The 20,670-nt window shown below is 39.9% G+C and overlaps 1 protein-coding gene across 5 annotated transcripts in view; it reads left to right on the plus strand.

Moving 5' to 3' along the window:
- Positions 1–20,670, plus strand: part of OSBPL11 (oxysterol binding protein like 11) — a 69,296-nt gene that overhangs the window by 45,271 nt on the left and 3,355 nt on the right. For 4 of the 5 annotated variants that reach the window (XM_054043906.1, XM_054043907.1, XM_054043903.1 and 1 more), the window contains 7 exons: positions 543–744; positions 6,003–6,148; positions 7,849–8,022; positions 10,615–11,113; positions 12,988–13,174; positions 17,926–18,108; positions 19,237–19,390. In XM_054043906.1, the coding sequence (XP_053899881.1) occupies positions 543–744; positions 6,003–6,148; positions 7,849–8,022; positions 10,615–11,113; positions 12,988–13,174; positions 17,926–18,108; positions 19,237–19,390 (1,545 nt within the window). The remainder of the gene's footprint in view (positions 1–542; positions 745–6,002; positions 6,149–7,848; positions 8,023–10,614; positions 11,114–12,987; positions 13,175–17,925; positions 18,109–19,236; positions 19,391–20,670) is intronic. The other variant, XM_054043904.1, reaches the window with a different exon arrangement.

Below are 20,670 nucleotides of genomic sequence, written 5' to 3' on the forward strand. Positions count from 1 at the left end.
AAGGTACTGAACACCCTTACCCATCCCATTGATTCCACAAGATAGACTGTGTCAGCTTCCATGTTCTGTATAGCAGTGAACTTTCTACTGTGTTCTATATAAAGCATGGTTTTCAATATTGTATGTACCCATCAACAAAGCATGGAGAGCACTCAGCACTTAATAAGGTTGTTAATATGTTCAGATTTATTTTTCCTTTGTAAAAACTTCTTGGTACATTGTCTCACTATGTAACTGTAATACAATAAATACCATGGATTGCATGGGACTTGTGGCATTCATTTCGTGGAAGGTTTAGTGGGAGCATTCAGCAAAGAAATGTGTTTAATTTATATTTTTCTTTTGCAGTTCATCTTTAGCCATACGTTTTAAGTGACAAGATGGTACTTTTATTTTTGACACATATAAAACTAATTCTTTGGGACTTGTATTAAGTTTGTCATATTCTTTAGGGTCATCTGTTTGTGAAGCACTTCAGTATAGCTGTATACCACAAAAATGTCTATCATCTTCTCTGACACCAGCACTGTTTTGTTTGATAGATGATGTCTCAGGCTGAGGGACAGCAGAGAGACTTGATCAGAAACATAGAATGCCTTCCTGCCTCTGGTCACCTTACATCATTGGATCCAGACCTGTTAATGCTAAAAGCAACTTCCATGGCAACTATGAACTGCTTAAATGACTGCTTCCATATTCTCCAACTACAACATGCATCACAGCAAAAGGGATCCTTACCAGCAGGTAGGTCATGGATTAAGGTAAAGATCTACATTCTGTGTGACTGAAGCATAAAGTCTAGAATGTATTGATTTTCATTGAAATGCTTATTCTACTGAATTTATCTTCCCGTGGACTGATTATCCCAAAACTGCCTATTGCAAGGTTTCTTTCACCTTCTTCTGAAGCAGCTTCTGTTAGAGACTTGATACCGGGTTAGTTGGACCATTGGTCTGATTCAGTATGGCAGTTCCTATGTTCCTGCATGATTACTTTTTTTAGGTCAGATTGTCTCTAGTCCTGATGCAATTGCATTGGAGAATTACACTTCCCACCACCTATCTTTGTGACCACAGTAGTGCTGTCAGGATTCTCCCTTCTTATGTGAATAGTGGGGTGGAGAGCAGGCAAAGGCGTAGCTCCATCCCATGTTCATCTGTCTAGGCATGAGGTGTGGGGAGCAATTTACTCCTTTTCCTGGGAAAGGAGTGAACTGAGTCACAATCCTTTCTACTGCTCTTCTTGGGGAGGCATGGCTATGTGCCACTCTTTACACAGTACTAAGACTAAAGGCTCAATCTAGCCCCATGTTTTTTGAGCCAGAGGTGTTCATGATGGTTTATAGACAATTAAATTTGACAAGAGCAGTTAGTGGGTATTTATTTTCAAAAGTGTCACCTGTTGGTGGGAATCATGGAACCTTCCCACTATGTATGATTCCTTCTAAATCTTTCAGCAGAAGCCCTTTAAAGCTAATTTGTCATTTCCTTTCTCAGCCACTAGAGTGTGCTCAAGACCTTTCAAATTCCCTAAAATTCATTTTAAAAACAAGCAAACAAAAATCATACAATCATAGGACTGGAAGGGACCTCGAGAGGTCATCAAGTCCAGTCACCTGCACTTGTGGCAGGACTAAGTATTATCTAGGCCATTCCTGACAGGTTTGTGTCTAACTTGCTCTTAAAAATCTCCAATGACAGAGATTTCACAACCTTCCTAGGCAATTTTTTCCAGAGCTTAACCACCCTGACAGGAAGTTTTTCCTAATGTCAAACCTAAACCTCCCTTGCTGCAATTAAAGCCCATTACTTCTTGTCCTGTCCTCAGCGGTTAAGAAAACACATTTTTCTTCCTCAGCCTTTTACATACTTGAAAACTGTTATCATGTCCCCTCTGTCTTCTCTTTTCCAGACTAAACAAACCCAATTTTGTTCAGTCTTCCCTCATAGGTCATGTTTTCTGGACTTTAATCATTTTTGTCGCTCTTCTCTGGATTCTGTCCAATTTGTCCAAATCCTTCCTGAAATGTGGCGCCCAGAACTGGACACAATACTCCAGTTAAGGCCTAATCAGCGCGGAGTAGAGCGGAAGAATGACGTCTCGTGTCTTGCTTACCACACTCCTGCTAATACATCCCAGAAGGATGTTTGCTTTTTTTGCAACAGTGTTACACTGACTCATATTTATCTTGTGGTCCACTGTGACCCCCAGATCCCTTTCTGCAGTACTCCTTCCTAGGCAGCCATTTCCCATTTTATATGTGTGCAACTGATTGTTCCTTCCTAAATGGAGTCCTTATTGAATTTCATCCTATTTACTTCAGACCATTTCTCCAGTTTGTCCAGATCGTTTTGAATTTTAATCCTATCCTCCAAAGCATTTGCAACCCCTCCCAGCTTGGTATCATTCGCAAACTTTATAAGTGTATTCTGTGCCATTATCTAAATCATTGATGAAGATATTGAACAGAACTGATCCTTGCGGGACCCTGCTCGTTATTCCCGTCCAGCATGACTGTGAACCACTGATAACTCCCCTCTGGGAACAGTTTTCCAACCTGTTTTGCACCCACCTTATAGTAGCTCCATCGAGGTTGCATTTCCCTGATGTGCGTTGTTATAAATCCAGAATGTTAGTGGATCAAAGCAAAAGATTAAGAACCGTATCTAATATATACCTATTTAGTGCAAAAAAAAAAAAACTTAATGACAAATTATTTTGTAGCTAAGATTAAGATTACTGTTGAGGCTCAGACTTTGTCAAAACTGGTTACTCTCATTTCAGCATGCCTCTTATTTCATGAGGTGCCACAACGTGCAATACTGATATTTTTGGTTTTAGACCAACTTGAAGAACAGTTTTTTAACATTTGCCTTTTTTCTTTCATTCTGATTGTGAAGTTTCTAGTGTGTGTGTGTGTGTGTGTGTGTGTGTGTGTATACACGTGTGTACACACACACACACACACACATAACATTTATATAGCTGCTTTTCATTTTCAAGGATCTCAGAGCATGTTAAAAATTATTGTGCACACAGCACCACAAAAATGAGGCTACCTCTGGGGTGTGGCTGGAATCAATATGTGGATAGTATGCTTGATAGCAGTGATTGGGGAGGCAAAAATTTGATGGGCTTGCAAATTCTTTGGGATATGAAATGTGTCAGGGGTTTTGAAAAACATAATTTTCTTCTGTTTGGATTAAAAAAAATAAAGAAAAGAAATTGCTCCAGTGAATTCTATCACTGTTCTATTTTAGAACTTTAGTGTCACTCTGAAGTAGGGACATGAACGTAGCCTATATTTTAAAATTTTACACTACAAATATTAAGTTCTAATTCTAGGCCTTGTCTATTCACAGACTTTCACCATTCAAGTTTGTATGTGGCCACTCCTATTTTGATTTCACTTAATTCAGTTTTTGGAGAAGTCATAGATAAGGGATGTTAAGCTATGTGCCCTTTTGAGGCAGAAATCATCTTCTAGGAAACTTCAAATTGGGTTGAATATAAAATTACCTTCTCTCTTAAATTAGAAAAGATGATTTCTCCAAGTAGTAATCATTATGGAACAATATGCTGTGCCTGTGCATGCACAGAGCATGTGTTTATCTCTAATTGTTCATTTTCATGCAAACAAATGTTTACCAGAACTGTTTTCATTTAATTTGTTTATAAAATGCACATTTGAATATGTGCCTTTTCCCTTTGTGAGTCTCTTTATACATTAATATGTTAATTTTAGTGTATCTATTGGGTGTTTTTGTGCTAGTAAAAGCTTTTAAGGAAGCAAATGGTTTCTACTGAATTGCTACAATTATACCAGCCTCTTGATAATTATTGTAATAAACTGCCTAGATAAGTTACTTACATGATGGGAATATATTAAAGGTATTGTAGTATGTTTTGCGTTATATATATTTTGAGATTCCCAGCTATGTTGAACTGTGTTTTGCCACAAGAACTGATGAATTGTACAGTAGTAATTATTTTTAGCTCTCTTTAAACAAATTGGCCCATGTGGTTTTAAATAACTACGTTGTAGGGTAAACCATCTTTCTAGCTTTGGAACTTCAAGGCTTAATTTTTAAGATGAAAATTTGAAAAGTGTTGTCCAAAACTTTGACTCTTTTTTGTGGCTTTAACTTACAACAAACTAAAAAACCCACCGTGCCTGGGAAAATTGTTCCCTGTTAAAAAGCAGCTATTTTAGAGCCCACAAACTACAATTCCTGTGAAGAAGAATAAAGCAGGAAATAAGAACTGGCCATGTGGTGTCACAAAGCATTGTTCTAAAATCGGAGGTAAAAAAGAAATCCGCACTGGAACTGGGAAAAAGTGAAGGCAATCAAGCAAGAATACATGGTATTAATTTTCAGGCTTATGAGGGAAGAGAGGGACAGCAAAAATGTAGAATAGGTTCGTGTCTGCTACTTTGGCTAAGGGGAATATAATACATTGTCCTGGTTGAGGGAGAAGTATTAGAGGGCAAACCTGTCCATTAACAGGGTATAAAATGAAATTATATTTAGAGAAAAAGATTTGAAATACTTAATTTTTAAAAATCCAACACAAAAAGATAAACATGTTTGAAATAAGTAGTAAAGTGGACTAAAAATAGCTGATAAAGAGCAGAAAAGGAAATACTGGTTAAATTTTAATAAGTATACAAATCAACCAAGACGGATAATATGCAACCTATGTAGGTTTCTCAAGGATAAGAGGAGGAAATGTACTATTTTCTTAAAAAAAGGAAGGGACAGTGATCTTTGCAATTAACATGCTGAAAGCATAATTTCTAACACTTTTATAAAAAGATTGACAAACTGAGAGATTATTGTGTATCTAGATGCTAATAATGCAAGCAGTGGAAATCTTCTTGTTTCCATGAAGATTAAATCTTGCCATACAAAGTTGAGTTTTACTACTGAATCCAAAGATGTTTAGCTAAGATGTTTTAAGACAACTCTATCACGCAAACAGTGGCGTTGGAACAGTTTTTCTGGGGGGGGGGGGGGGGGGCTGCTGAAAGCCATTGAACAAAATTGTAAACCCTGTAAATGATGGAAACCACTTTAAGCCAAGAGGTACCTCTAGTTCCAGCACCCATGCACACAAATTGCCCTCACAATTTCGGGGGGATATGACCTCATTCCGATAAGGGAAGTTTGGATAATTGAGGTTACAGTGTATAAGGATAGAAATGTCCAACATGCTGTTTTCTTTTCTGAATGTCCCCAATTTCTTTTACTTTACCTAAATGCAGAATACGGAATTATGGACAGAAGGTTCAAGTTACTAGTAATTTTTATGCTTCTGGGTTTGTGTTATAGCCAGGATGTTTCTGTCTCATAGCATTTGTGTTTTTAATAGAACTTTATTGGTGTCGACTGTACATTAGCCTTTGAAATAAAATGGAACATTTTCATTATTGATGAGGAATTGTATCCATTCTGATAGACTAGTGGAGAGTAACTAGACACTTAAATCATTAAATTAGTGGTGACAGCTTTCCAGGTGCTGCTCCTATCTCTTTGAGCAGCTATTATTTATTCAACATAGCATGTTGTTCCTTCAACTGAGAAAAGACAAGTACTTTTTCCAGAGAAAACAATGCCAAAATATTGTTTTGTTTTAGCCTCAATTTCTGAAACTGACAGAAGTTTGAGAATGAGCTATAGCTACCATTTCTTTAATTGGTGCAAAGACTTCTCCAAGGGGTTACATAACATTCCAGTTAGATTGGGTTCTTTTTCTAGTGTCTGATTACACCTTTTATAACATGATCTTCTTCTCCAGTACAAGTTGCATATATTACAGCTGCCCAATCCCAGTGCTCATGATCAAAGAAGGTGTTGTCCTGGTGCACTCACCTTGTGTTTTGTGGCTGCTGAACAAGATTAACTGCTTGCAGCTTTTTGAAAAAGTGCTTACTCAAAAACATCTTTTGTTAAACTCCCAGAGTATGAATAAGTTTCAGCGCAAACTTTCTTTTGGTTCAGGGACAACGATCAGTTGGTTGGAACCAAAGATTTCTTTGTCAAATCATTTCAAAAATGGAGCAGCTCAAGATTTTTCATCAGAGCCAAACAAGCCAGCATCTGTCATAGAGGAGCAGTCTATGCCAGAGCCCTGCCATCTAACAAGGGTAAGATAATGTGACCGCCCCAAGTCTGTGAGGAATGTTTCCGTTCGCAGGATTATCTGGAGATATTTAGCAATATTTTTATATAATGCAGGAAAATTATGGTGGTTCTCCTGCCAGTACAGACATTTGAATAGAATAAGGAGGACCACTTCTGAATTAAATGTTTTGTTGCCTTGTAGCAAGTCTGTCTTCTTCTAGTATACAGCTGCAGGGTGACGTATGAATAAAATAAGTGTTAAGAGGTATGGGGAAGGCGCAAATTAAAGCATCAGTTTACAATATGTAAATACACACATTATTCCAGGTAGTGTCATTTTAATACTAGAAATCAGTGTGAAGTGAATAAATTGAATTTTTCCAAATATTCACAGTATAAACTACTTTTGAAAATTGCTCAGCAGAGGATAGATGAGGGAAACTAGTTGTTAGAAGTATTTTATAACTTATTTTCCTAGATATTATTGCTTTTTTCTTTTTCAATCTTTAGGAAAAACTAATCTTTTTAACTGCCCTGAAGTCAAGTGATGTTGAATTCTGTTGTATTTTCAATACTCTAAACTATCAATTATTTTGAAGTGCAAAAACATTCTTGTAAAATACAAGAATAATGAAGATTGTGAAACAGAGGCTTTTAAGTTGCAGTTGTAGGCAACTTGATTCCTGAGAGTTGTGTGTGTATGACACTAAACAACTCTTTGGGGCAGATTATAATGTTTAGGGTAATTTTTATTCTATATGCATGTAACAATATCTTGTCTCACTTTTCTGTTTTATAACATTTTTCAGTAAAGTTTTATATAAGAAACCTAAAAATATAGACTAGGTTGAAATTAAGTATTTAATTCACATAGACCAGTGGTCGGCAACCTTTCAGAAGTGGTGTGCTGAGTCTTCATTTATTCACTCTAATTTAAGGTTTCGCGTGCCAGTAATACATTTTAACATTTTTAAAAAGTCTCTTTCTATAAGTCTATAATATATAACTCAACTATTGTTGTATGTAAAGTAAATAAGGTTTTTAAAATGTTTAAGAAGCTTCATTTAAAATTAAATTAAAATGCAGAGCCCCCCAGACCGGTGGCCAGGACCTGGGCAGTGTGAGTGCCAGTGAAATGCACACGTGCCATAAGTTGCCTACCCCTGATATAGACTTTTCTTTCTGTAATACAGACAGATGGCAACCCCTATAGGCCAAGAAGCAGAATTACCCTTGAGATGAATAACTCCTTACCTTTACAAAGTTCATTCTAAATTTATTTCGTCTCACCAAAAGATTTAAATGTAGGGCAAGTATGTAAGAAGTGCTTTGATTACTACATTGTCTGTGGTTGGAATATAATTATTCTCAATGACTTCTTAGATTTATAGGATAATAGAAACATAGGGCTGGAAGGGACTTCAAAGACGTCATCAACTCCAGCCCCCTGGGCTGAGGCAGGACAAAGTAAACCTAGACCATTGGCAGGTGTGTGTTCAACCTGTTCTTAAAAACCTGTACACTGTCTTTCATTTGTGAGTACAATATGGCGTAGCATCAGCAGAAAAAAAAAAAAGGAACACTTGTGGTAACATAGAGGTCTGGTTTTCTCTGGAAGCTCATTTGAGACCATTCCCAGTCTGATAGATTTCTTTTTGGTTTTTTAGACTTGCTTCTCCTGCCCCATGAGACACAGGCTAAGGTTCCCTTTTTAATCCGTTAGGTCTTTGAAATGACTGTGGATTTCTCACACCAGGAACCTGAAGAAATAAACCCAGATGAGGAGCTGGAGGATACATGTGTTAACAAAGAGGATGACCTCGGAGCAGTGGAAGAACAGCGCAGTGTTATCTTACATCTCTTGTCTCAGCTGAAACTTGGCATGGATTTAACAAGAGTAAGTAACCAAGGTGTGAAAGCTATCTGTAGTGCAGGTGAAGTGACACCTAACCTTTGTCCATCCAAATGCCATATGGCAATTTGCCAGGAGCTTGCGGAAACATACCTATTTTGTGTAAAATGGAATAGATAGTAGCTATTTTTGTACAGAGTTTCAGCCTGCAGAGACTTCAGGTCCCAACTTCAGCCTGATCTGCAGGACTTGAAACATGTCTTTTCTGCCTACTAGCCAGTAAAACAAATAATAAATAAATAATACAGTATAGCTTACCGTACCACCCTAAAGCCACCTCCACTACAATTTAAAGAAACAGTTGTATGCTGTAAGTGTGTGTGTGTGTGTGTGTGTGTGTGTGTGTGTGTGTGTAAAGAGAGAGATAAAATTCTCTCCATCTCTTTTCTCTTCTTTGCAGCTCTTTCTCTCCCTACTTTGTGTTTCTTTACTTCTCTCCAATATTTTTTCTTCCTCTCCCTCCACTTCTGACATATCTACATACCACTCTGACACATCCCCATGGTCTCACCCAAAGGGGTTGGAGGTTTTACCAGATTCGTAGTAACTAGAGGGCTCAAGCTAAAGACCAATACAAAAGGAGGAGTCCAAGGGCAACCTCCCTGCAAAATTCTGGGAGAGAGGAAGGGGCTGACTCCAGAACCTGTTTTGTGTGTATCTTCTTTAGCAGTCTCTGGCTAGCAAGTCTTATAAATATGAGTTCCCTTTTTCTCCAACCCTCAACTGGCTGTTAGAAAGAAGAATGAATGTTCTTTCTTTCAGTTCTCAGCCCCAGAGCATCCTGGCATTCACAAGCAGTGGAGTTCTGCTACTCTTTCACTCTCTGTTTTCTGTTCGCTGTTGGGAAGTAAGAGCTCTCTGCTATCCTGACCCTCTCCCACAGTTTTGCTGCTGCTCAGAACTTTATCTAAAGGTAGCAGAATGAAATTGACCTCCTCTTGTCAGTTTCACGGCTGCCCTCAGGGATCCCAGTAGCCACAATGAAAACTTGACAAGACTAATTAGTTGTCCCGCTGCATGGCTTGGGGGGAAGCATGGTACAGAAGCAGACACTGGAACTGTTCTTTGCAGATCTGGGAAGATTAGGCTGCCACTGATTTATTCTTGGTTTACACCTGGAAGATGGGGAGATTTTCTTTGCAACTAGACTAGAAACTTTTTTAAAATTAAAGCTTAGACTCTGCAGAAGTTGATGGGATTTGGCCAGAAAAGCTTTCTCCTCACCACAGAAGATTGGGTTTTTTAAGTCTCTCTGATCTGAGTGGTGGTTTGCTTGAATCAATATGGATAATTACATGGTGGAGCTTGCATTCCTGCATTAAAGATGAAGGCACCTGCAGGCCACATTTTTACCACCCCTGCTCAATCAGGGTTCAGTTTAGTTCTCCCCATAACTTGGTCCTTACTGCCATTGATAAGACGGTAGTTAAGTTCAGATTTGTTTTTATTCTTCTCCTTTTCCTCATAACAAATTGTTAGTCATGTTTTCCCTTCCTTTATGGCTGTTTCCCATTTTTGAGTTCCGTATATACTCGATCATAAGCCGGTTCGTTTATAAGCTGACCCCTGCAAGATGGATAAGTAAAAATGGAAAATTTTTATAACCCGTTCATAAGCCAATCCTATAATTCAGGGGCAGCAAACTTTGGCTCCCGGGCCATCAGAATAAGCCGCTGTTTTACCTCAGGCACGGAGGTAAACCTAAGTAAACAAAATGTCACGACGCACCAGCTGCTTACCCCGACGAGCCGGACAGCAACTGGTGGGGAAATTTTTTGTGGGGGAGAAGCTGGGAGTCAGGGGAGTAACCCCTCTGACCCCCCCCCCCCCCACACACACACACATGATCCCACCCCTAGCCCGGGACCCCCACAATCTCCCCATCCCATCCCTTCCACCTTATCTGGGGCGGGCCAGGGGAAGATGTCTCTGGCCTGGCTAGAGCTGCACCGGCAGGCTGGGCAGCACAGCCGCAGCCTGCTCCGGTGGGCCAGACTGGGCGGCACGGCCGCAGCACGTTCCAGCGGGCTGGGCCGAGCGGCACGGCTGCAGCCTGCCAGCCCCGGAGCTGCAGCTGCTTCGGAGGCTGGAGGGAGAGCAGCGTGGCCAGAAGTGGAGAGACTCTGGCCCTGCCTCATCCCTTCTGTCTGTGCTGCCTCTCCTTGCTCCCTCTGTTGCGGGGAGGGGCTGTGTCCCACCTCTCTCCCTCTCTATACCCGTTCATAAGCCGACCCCCTTCTCTGGTGCTTCCCTTTTTTACTAAAAAAAATTCGGTTTATGAACAAGTATATATGATAAGTTCTCTTAGGTTTTGGTGTTTACTTCATAAGTTTTTTGTGCTACTTTTTGTTTTAAGTCTTTCATTAAAAATAATTTTAAAACTTACTTTTTCATGCCATTCCCATTATCCTGAGAACATTTTGCTTATTGGTGCCAGAATGGACTTTGCATCTCTGTTAAAAGTATCGTATCCCTATTTCCCATTCCCTTTTTAATGTGAATACTTCAAGAATGTGTTCATAAATATAGTCTACTTACTTATTTTTAAGTTGTTATAGTTTTTTGTCTTTATTTCAGGTGGTTCTTCCCACTTTTATTTTAGAGAAACGTTCTTTGCTGGAGATGTATGCAGACTTCATGTCTCACCCGGACCTCTTCATTGCAATCACAAATGGAGCTACCCCAGAGGAGAGGATGATCCGCTTTGTTGAATATTATCTCACTTCATTTCACGAAGGTCGCAAAGGAGCAATTGCTAAGAAACCGTACAATCCAATCATCGGAGAAACGTTTCACTGCTCTTGGAGGATGGCTAAGGGTGAAGTAGCCTCTGACTCAAATAGTAACTCTTCATCCCACTCCCTCTCAGAGCAGGCCACTCTTTCACAAGAGCCAGAGGGCCAAGTGGAGTCAGACTACTATACAGTCAGATTTGTAGCTGAGCAAGTGTCCCATCATCCTCCCGTCTCAGGGTTTTACGCTGAATGTGTAGAGAAGAAGATGTGTGTAAATGCTCATGTCTGGACAAAAAGTAAATTCTTGGGAATGTCAATAGGAGTAACAATGGTTGGTGAAGGTGAGTAATTTATTCACTGCAGAAATGGAAGGTGGTTAAAAATATCAGTGAGATAAATATAAAATTAAGTTCTGTGAACTCCAGTGTCAAAATAACAAATGAATTTTGCTCAGTAGTTTCATCTATAGGATTTTCAAAAGAATTCATTTGCAGGTTGTTTGTAGGCTATTTTAAGTTTTTGTTTTTTTAATAAAATAGCCCTGGGTCTCCTCCATTTACCTTGAGAAGGAGATTGTGAGAAACCTTAAAGTCCTGTTGTTAGATGACATTTATTTATTTATTTATTTATTATGGATTACTGAAGGTGCCAGATGTGCATGGCAGAAACAATCCAAAGATTGTGTAAGATCACAAACCTCCACAGGGCTATAGTATTGCAGAAAAGCAAGACTATGTATCTAGAAACACAACATGAGGTTTTGAAGCAAAAGTTCAATTTGTACAACCTAAACTGACTTTTTTTTATGATGTCTCCAAAGCGCACAACAAATTAGAATGTACAATATAAAATACTTAACATAAATGTTAATTTTTCCATTGCCCTGTCTAAACATATTTTACACTTTATGATTCAATTCTTTAAATTTGCTTTACATTTAATAATGGGATCCCTTTAATAAGAATGTTGCTCATTATCCCAGGATTCCATTTTCCCTTAATATAACTCGCCAATTTGCTGGTTTTGAACTGGAAATGCCATCTCAGCTCTTTTTATCCTTCATGTTTGTGTTGCCCAATTACTCTGACTCTCAGATGTTTGAATATAATCTGCACTCCTGATAAAATGAGGATAGGCAAGGAACGCGTAAATCAGTGCTTTGAGTCTGAGGAAGGCAACTCCTGGAGCTGAAGTCTCCTTCCAGACAGTTTCAGAGACCATGTGAGCACCTCTGCACTGCTGTTCTTCAAAGATCTGAAGTTTGCCCTAAGGTAGTTTGTTTAAAACTTGATGCCTCTATCATCTGCCCATGAGGTGAGAGGAATTGTGCCTAACTCACATGGGGGTGTGATCCCTCAGCATTATGGAGGTGAAAAGCTGCCGCCTTAAGGGTGTGTCAGCTGCTGCGAAGGCATGGATGGAACAGAAGACAGAATGATGACAGTTAAGGTTTAACTGGTGAACCTGAAAAAGATGGGATACAAGAGAAATTATGAAAATCAAATGTCAGAAGAAACACAGTGACCTAAGGCTACAGGAGGCATCAGCTGGTGCATGCACAGCACAAAATCTCTCTTCTCACCTTTTTTTTTTTTTTTTTGAGACAGAATCAGAGGTAGGTAGATCTGATTCCTGAGGAAATGTCAAGAAAATCTGAATGTTATCACTTTAAAATTAATTGTAATGACTATTGCATGAACAGCAGTCAGGCGATAGTTGTGTTTGTCTACAAATCAGTAACAAAAAGGAAGTGACAGGAAGGAAGATTAAGGCTGCTACACCCCTTCAGGAAAGGTGGACTGTACCATCTACTTGTGCGGGAAGGAAGTGAAATATGAACATCAACCTCCAAATTCTCTGGTTTCGGTAATTCATTGCGCATCTCCATGCTTGTAGCATGGTTCCAGAGTGTGAATCTCTTCCCATTATAGCAGTAAAACTGTTACAAGTGAACAGTTATAGGCAACTATGCCTATACAGCACCAAGCTTTTAGGATCATGTTTTTGAACCTGTAACAGGAGGAATGTGGGTTTTCAAGGAGAACAGCAAATGTACTGGTACCCATGATACCCAGTGTCTGCACTTGTCTGTTGTAAAACCTAACTAATGGCAATGTGGGGTTAACAAAATTCTTCTTGTATTTCCTTCAACAACCACTTGCCTCAGTACTATAAATTGGAAACATTTTGACGACACTCTTATTTTTGTATGCAGGACTCTTAAGTCTTTTGGAATATGGAGAGGAATACACGTTTTCTCTACCTTGCGCATATGCTCGATCAATTTTAACTGTTCCTTGGGTAGAATTGGGAGGAAAGGTCAATGTGAATTGTGCAAAAACTGGGTATTCTGCAAGCATTACTTTCCATACCAAACCATTCTATGGTGGCAAACTGCACCGGTAAGTACACTCATTTATATTTTACTGAATTCCCTATACTGTATCACTCAAACTCGGTAAATGAATACCTTGCCTCTGGTTTTTGTCACCATCTGTTTGCATGCTGAGTAGCCTTGTGCTAAGAAAACTCTATTCAGTGATGCATTTTTTTTTTTTTCCTATTCTTGAAACTGTTGAGGGATTGTGGAGTTATGAGGCAGTATTGCATGGCCCAGCCACACAAACTTCACAAGCAAAAGACTGTTTCATTGCTAATTAGTCAGATAAATTCGAGGCTGCGAGTATCTGCGTGCGTGCGCCCATGCACCCAGTTCAAGTGATCAGGAGACTGGACTTCTAGGTTTTCATTCCTGGCTCTGCCAATGACTTGCTTGTGACTGGGCAAGCCATTTAACGTTGCTCTGTCGTGTGTGTGTGTGTGTGTGTGTGTGTGTGTGTGTGTGTGTGAGAGAGAGAGAGAGCAAAACAGGGATGACACATCTGCCTCAAAAGGATGGTGTGAAGTTTAATGTTTGTATTTATATTGCGTTTTCTATCTGAGTTATCAAAATACTATTACTGTTCTGATGAAAGAATCTCCAACTTGCAGTAAAAAACAAAAATCAAAACCCTGCAAGGTTGTTAGCCTGAGAAAGAGGGTGGGGTGCCAATGATTCGTTTCAACTGAAAGCATGTCTCATAACCAGGAATATATAGTATAGAAACATTTACAGGCTTCTGTAATACTGAATAAACTATGAATGAAATTTCATTAAATACAGAAAAGCGGTGAATACAATACAAGAGCTATAATCAGTGTAAATATTAGTAACACTAAATTATCCAAAAAAACCCCGTTGTGGTCATTGCTATTCCCTCCCAAAAGCTTTAGTAGACACTGAGGCTGTGATGCACTGCATGCTGTGCAGTGTTGGGGGTTGGATTCTCTCCCCATAGTCTCTGTTCTGTTTCCCACACACTTACTCAGGCTTTGTGTGTGATGGAGGTAAAGGCTGGGAATGAGTTTCACACTAAGATGTTTGGATTCAAGGGAAGAGACAAGTTAGATTGCTGTGGGGCCCATTAACACTGATGATATCCCTTTTAAAACATAGTGTAGTAAGATCAAGTGATCTTGAGCACTCCCATACAAAGATGCCGACACTCAAATGATGGAAGAAGGGAAAAAAATATAGAAAGGAGGCCTATAGTGAAACAGTTTCTGGCACTTACTGTGAACTGTTATCTGACATCAGCAGATTCATCTTTCAACCATCCACTGAACACAGTGCTTGTTGTTAAAAACCCTTACTTAAATATTTCATATTTTTTCCACGTTTAGTCCAATAGGCCTGAACAATAGAGGCTTTTACGTGTAATTTGCTTTGACAGTTTATTGCGACTCTGCAATTTGCTGTTGCAGAGAAACAGTTTAGGGAGGCTGGCTTAATAAAATGTAAAAAGCATCTCAAACTTGAGGACCCGTGGTGCCAGGGTAGTACCCTGGTGGGTGCAGAAATCTGCAGGCTGGTGCAGTTAGATAGCATCAAGTGGATTTTCTCTCTCCTCCCTCCCCCCCGCCCCTTCTGCTAGGAGCAATTAATACAGATAGTTGGGTTTGTAAAACATTTTTGTCCCTCAATCCCAAGATTCATATGGAAGATGAAAATCGAATTATGTTGACAGGTTTCATATGTCCTCCAGGGCATTTTGATGATTGAAGTTTACCTGTTCTTTTTGTTTGTCATAATTTTTTAAATTACCTAAATAGCATATTATTTGCTTTTTATTCATACCCTACGCATTGCGTCTTCAACTTCGTAATCATTTTGTTACAGCATTTTCTTTACCCGTGTGTGCGTTTAACAAAAGAGCGTGGCATTTTTTTTTTATTGTAATGGTTAGAAATTTGGGATGAATGGTTTCTGTGATATACGGTGGTGATTATTAGGTGTAATATATTGCTACATAAAATTAGGAATTCTTACAGAGAGGGTCTATTTGTGTCACATTTATCATTGATATAGCCACAGTTGCTTGAACATATTTTCAATGAAATTTTGAAATTATGGTATTTTGACATTACTCAAAGCATTTGTTCTCTGAGACCAAGTAGCAGCGTTGTTATAGTGACATGGGCCATTAGTGAATGTTGCTGTGACAGCAGCCATTATAGATTTGGTTTGAGTGACCCTTGCTGTAAGACATCAGTTGGATAACTGCTTGTCAGCCCTGTGCCAGATAAGATTGCACTGTACCCAGCCGCATTGCTGAGGATAATATTCAGAGTAATATGAATGTCATCCTAGATGATTTAAAAAATCCAGTATCAAGATGTACGTGGTATTCTTTGCTGAAACTTGTTCTGCCATAGGCTGCATGATATACAGGACTGGGAATGGTTGTGCAGTGCAAGGTAATGCTAATAGGAAGAAATTTAGGTCATAATGATCACTAACAGTGTGACAGAATATCACTCACTTGCAAAGACCCATGATTGAGCTAAAATCCCAGTTAGCTTTAATTTTTACTAATAATTACTATTTTTAAAATTAATTTATTAATATATATCTAAATAATTAATAGACATAATTAATAGCTATATTAAACATCTTTTAAGTCAAACAAAGATACCAATCTGTGATTGACACTGTGATGTCTCAAATTGTACAAGCATCCCAGTGTCAGTTTAACTGTATTACAATTTAAATATGAAGCTGATAAACATATGAAATGTGTAAACACAAATACTGGTCATCTTAGTCTGTAATTCACTCAGAGTGCACCAGTCTGTTTAGAGAGATAACTGAGATAAATGAGAATTTCATAATGTAGAATAGCTTCAGTGATGTGTGAAAGTCGCAGAGGATGCAAAAGCAACATAAAATCAACAGACTTGTAGGTTACTGCAACCGTGATAGTTGTTTTCAAAAACTGTTTAACCCACTTAATCCATACGCCGTAGGGAGAGCCATGCTAACTGGTAAAACAAACTTTCACAGGGAAATATGATTTTCAAGTTTAGTGTTCATCTAACTCTCGCATTGTGTTCTTCTCAACTACGAATGTATAGTTAAGATGCATCAATTCTGTTCAGTCTAATATTCCGGTAACTACTCCAACATTTTTTGATCTGGGTAAAATCAAACTTATTGTTCAAACATTTGTAAAGACTTGTGGGAATATTGCATATTTTTACAAGTAAAACACAGAGGGTCAGATTCTCTCGTGTGCTGAGATCTGCTTAGTGTGGGAGAGAGGGGTGGGCTGCCAGGCAGCCACTGTCTGCCTTGTGCAGCTCTAGCCACAGTCCTGGTGTAGGTTAGGGCAAACATGGGGATGTGGTTTTAATCTGCGTCAGCTGCCATCAGTCCCCACAGGACTACTTGTCACCTGAGAATTGCTGGAGTGCAGTTGTGCTCCAGCTCGGCCCTGGCATCTCACCTACACTTGGGCCAGGAGAGGTGTACAGGCTATCCTAGCATTGTGCCAGCTGAGAGCTTTCCATCCCACGGGGGAATTCTCATCTAGTCATATATGGCCAGTAGTCAGCCCTTTTGTGCTCCGTAAGTGGCCCCCGGTTTCCTTTCCTTTACTGGTGGTTCAGAGTACCATATATGTAACAGAAGTTAATGCTACGGTAACTTCACACACTGAGCCCCACAGAATGTAGATGTGGCTGGGGACCAATGGAAGTGTCACCACTGAACAAACCTCGTTTCCAGTGGGAAGGAGAACCTGGGGAGTAACATGGTATAGATCCATTCTGTACAGATAACTGGAGATATGTAAGGCAGGGGCTGGCATCCCCCATGAAGCCTTGAACTTCACACAGCTGAGAGACCACTTGTCTTGTCTGCATTGCTAGCAAACTCTCACTCTTTCCCTCTCATAAGGGAGAATGAATCTTCACTGCATGAAAGGGTGGGGAAATTTGGCTACTTGTTGCTAAGTCTGACTGGGTCAATCAAGCTTTTGAGTCTCCCTCTCCAGTGTCACTTCATTGTAAATCCATTGTCATGCGTTCTTTGGGCATGGGTTCCCCCCCCCACACACACACACAAGTATGCACTCATGGGAGTGATGCTAATACTGTGTGTGTGTATATATAGCATCTTCTATCTGAGGGTCTCAAATGTTGTATGAAGCATGAATCCATCTCAACACCCTGGTTGCTCTTAGTCACCCAGGAAATCTCTGGCAGCGCCAGGAATGGAACACCGATCTCCAAGTTCGAGTTTTGTACTTATCTTCCCCTCTGTTCTTGCCTCATTGTCTCTTCTAATGCAATACTTGCATTATACACCTAAAAAAATAAAGAGCAAGTGGCCTATAGGGCCAGCAGGTGAAGATAATTGTTCTACAGAGAGAGTTAACTGTTAACATGTAAATAAATATCAAACTTGATATCCAGGAGAAAAATATTAACTGTAGTAATGGTTTACTAGTGTAACCCATATGTCAGTTTCTTTTCAGCTCAGTTCTCCTGTGAAAAGGCTTGCAAGTTTTAAGTTAAAGCCAAAAAGCTGAGTTCTGTTGGGTAATATCACAAGAATGATAGAAAAATGGCATTTTCAATATTCCCCCTCTCAGCTTCTCCATGCAAATGCACAGTTTAAGTAACTGACTTAAAAATTTAGAATGTGTGAAAGACTAGCTTGCAGTTTCTTTCAAAATGAAATGTAAATGACAAGGTAGTCAGAATAGGCCCTAGCCGTCTATTCTCAGTTGTGGTCTTTTTTTTTCTTTTTTTTTTTTTAATTGTTTTCCAGAGTCACAGGTGAAGTAAAGCAGAATGCAACAAACACTGTAGTCTGCAGAGTACAAGGTGAATGGAATAGCGTGCTTGAATTCACCTACAGCAATGGAGAGACCAAGTACGTGGACTTGACAAAACTGTCAGTGACAAGAAAACGAGTACGGCCCCTAGAGAAGCAAGGACCATTTGAGTCTAGGTAAAAAAAGATATTTACATCTGTTTAATTGTTTTATAAAATTCATGGAATTCCTCAACTTACAAACCAGGCTGCCTAGGAGAAATCTACAGACTTAAATATCCAAACTATAGGTAGTGTTTGGGACCAGGAGAGCCAAAGTGATCTTGAATATTCAGGAATAGATAGCACTGCTTAGAGCTAGACATAGTGCGGGCAAGTGCTACTGAAAGTGCGTATTCAGGGCACAGATGATTACGGTCTCATGAGTATGTACTGTGCCTGCTATAGGGAGACCTCGGTCTTAAGCCTTTGGACATTACGCAGTACAAATAATATTCCTCTATGCAGCCCAGCAGTTCTTTACGGGGGTTGTCCTCAGCAGAAACAAAACTTGTGTGGTAGGTTTAAGATGCATACAAATGTCCATTTGGGATTAGGCTGACATTTCCTATACCTTTTCATTTACGTGCCAATCTAGCATTGCAGTCGAGAGCAGTTTAATGCTGGCCTAGAGATGGAAGACTAAATTCTGAGCTCCCTTTTTCTTGTGCCTCTCAATCCTGCTCTATTTTACATCAATTTGTCATGCCCAAGAAGAGGTTGAAGTATAATTGTGAAATAATCTCACCTGCTGTACACCAGTTCTGTACGTCAAGTGACTGCAATCCAGGAAGCCACTGAAAAATGTGAAATCAATTAAAGCTTCTGATTAGGGCTCTGTGTCATGGAGGTCGCAGAAGTCACAGATTCCATGACTTTCTACGACCTCCGGGACTTCTGCAGTGGCCAATCTGGCTGACCCTGGGGCCACCCAATCAGCTGGCTCTGGGGTCAGCTGCTCAAGTGGCCCTGGGACAGCCAGACTGGCCTCTGCTGGAGCAGCTCTGCAGCCAGCCTCTCGGGCGACCCCACAAGCATCACCAGCCACTGCTCCGACGACCCCTGGCAACTGGTGCTTCTGGCCCTCCCCCCTGCAGCAGTGGCCCCCCGGAGTGCCTCCTGCAGCAGTGCCCCCCCTCCCCCAAGATTTAGTCACGGATATTTATAGTATACATTATGGACAGGTCATGGGCCATGAATTCTTGTTTATTGCCTGTGACCTGTCCATGACTTTTACTAAAAATACCCATGACTTCTGATTTGTAGACGACTGTGGCAACATGTAACAGAGTCTCTGAAGGATGGAGACATCGATAAAGCAACAGAGCATAAGCGAGCCCTTGAGGAACGGCAGAGAAATGAAGAGAGACTTCGTGCTGAAACAGAGGCACCGTGGAGCACAAAATACTTTGTTAAAGAAGTAAGTAACTACTGTGTGTGAGTAAAATGTATGTATTGTAAATGTACATATGAGCGTGTATATTAACGTACAGGTCATGAGCCTATAGTGGACATGCTAGGGAATGCTGATGACAGCATGCCATAGGGCCTTGGATCATATAATACATTTAATGAAATATCAGGCAATGCATTCCTATACAAGGCTATTCTTATGTTATGTTATGATTCTTCCATTCCACACTGGGTGACTCTAAAGCTAAACGGTTGTTGGTAAAGAACTTCTGTGCGCGAAACTTAAGTGTTAAGGACCTAGCTCCTTGCCCATAAATAATAAAAATAAAAATGGAAACAGCAGCTTTTGATATGTTTATATAAAGGCATAAAAATATACAGTGAGACTATTTCCAGAGCACTAATGTATTTTCACCCAGCGCAACCAGCACTAGAAAAATAGTAGTCTTCTATACTAACTTACCAAGTGGTTTCAGAAATCAGACTACTTGAATGGGTATTTATTACCTCTAACCCTCTCAGGAGGTCCCAAGAACTTGGTTATTGTGCATCTAACTTGAAAAATCCCTTTCGTACCCTGAGGTACCTGCTGGTTCTCTGTCATTCTTAATGTGGGATATATAGATACACACACTTCTCATTTTGCTAGCTGGTATAAGAACTTATATCCACAATATCAACCCTAGTGCCAGTTGCTGTACAGCCTGAGTCTCCTGTCAGGGTAAAGTACTTGACCTTTTGCTTCGGAGTTCTTCTATTGGGGAATCTGGATTATTACCTTGTAAAGCAGCCGGAGGGTTTAAGAGCACTCAAACCCCTAGCATGCAGGAGAACATCATCTACTAGCTCACAGCGCACCCTGGTTTTGCAATTATGATCCCACAACTGCAAGTGTTTCTTTGTGTGGCTTAACTTTCTTTGAAAGTAAACAACCTTTACAATTCAGCTGAGACACATGGAAGCTGTGACATGGTTTAAAAGTGGACTGAAGCCAATGAATATCTGAGCAAAACACAAGGGAAGCTCTAAGAGCTGATTGCATCGTGTGCATATCAAACAAAAACATCATTGTGACTTACCAGTAAGAAAGGTCAGAATAGTCTCTCTACCTCAGCTCTTCATCAGCTTGTTTTCATTAATGTAGATTTCAGGTTTTAATGCAGCTTGTCCATTCAATGGTTGGAGCATGATCAAGCTGTTATCTGTAAAAGGTGCCCCAAAAGACTAGGAATTTCTGGTGTGACAGCCTTAGAGCAGATTTTCCTTCCTATGTGGAAACCAGTAGCT

This window comes from Malaclemys terrapin, chromosome 11 (assembly GCF_027887155.1).
Source record: "Malaclemys terrapin pileata isolate rMalTer1 chromosome 11, rMalTer1.hap1, whole genome shotgun sequence".
NCBI lineage: Eukaryota > Metazoa > Chordata > Testudines > Emydidae > Malaclemys > Malaclemys terrapin.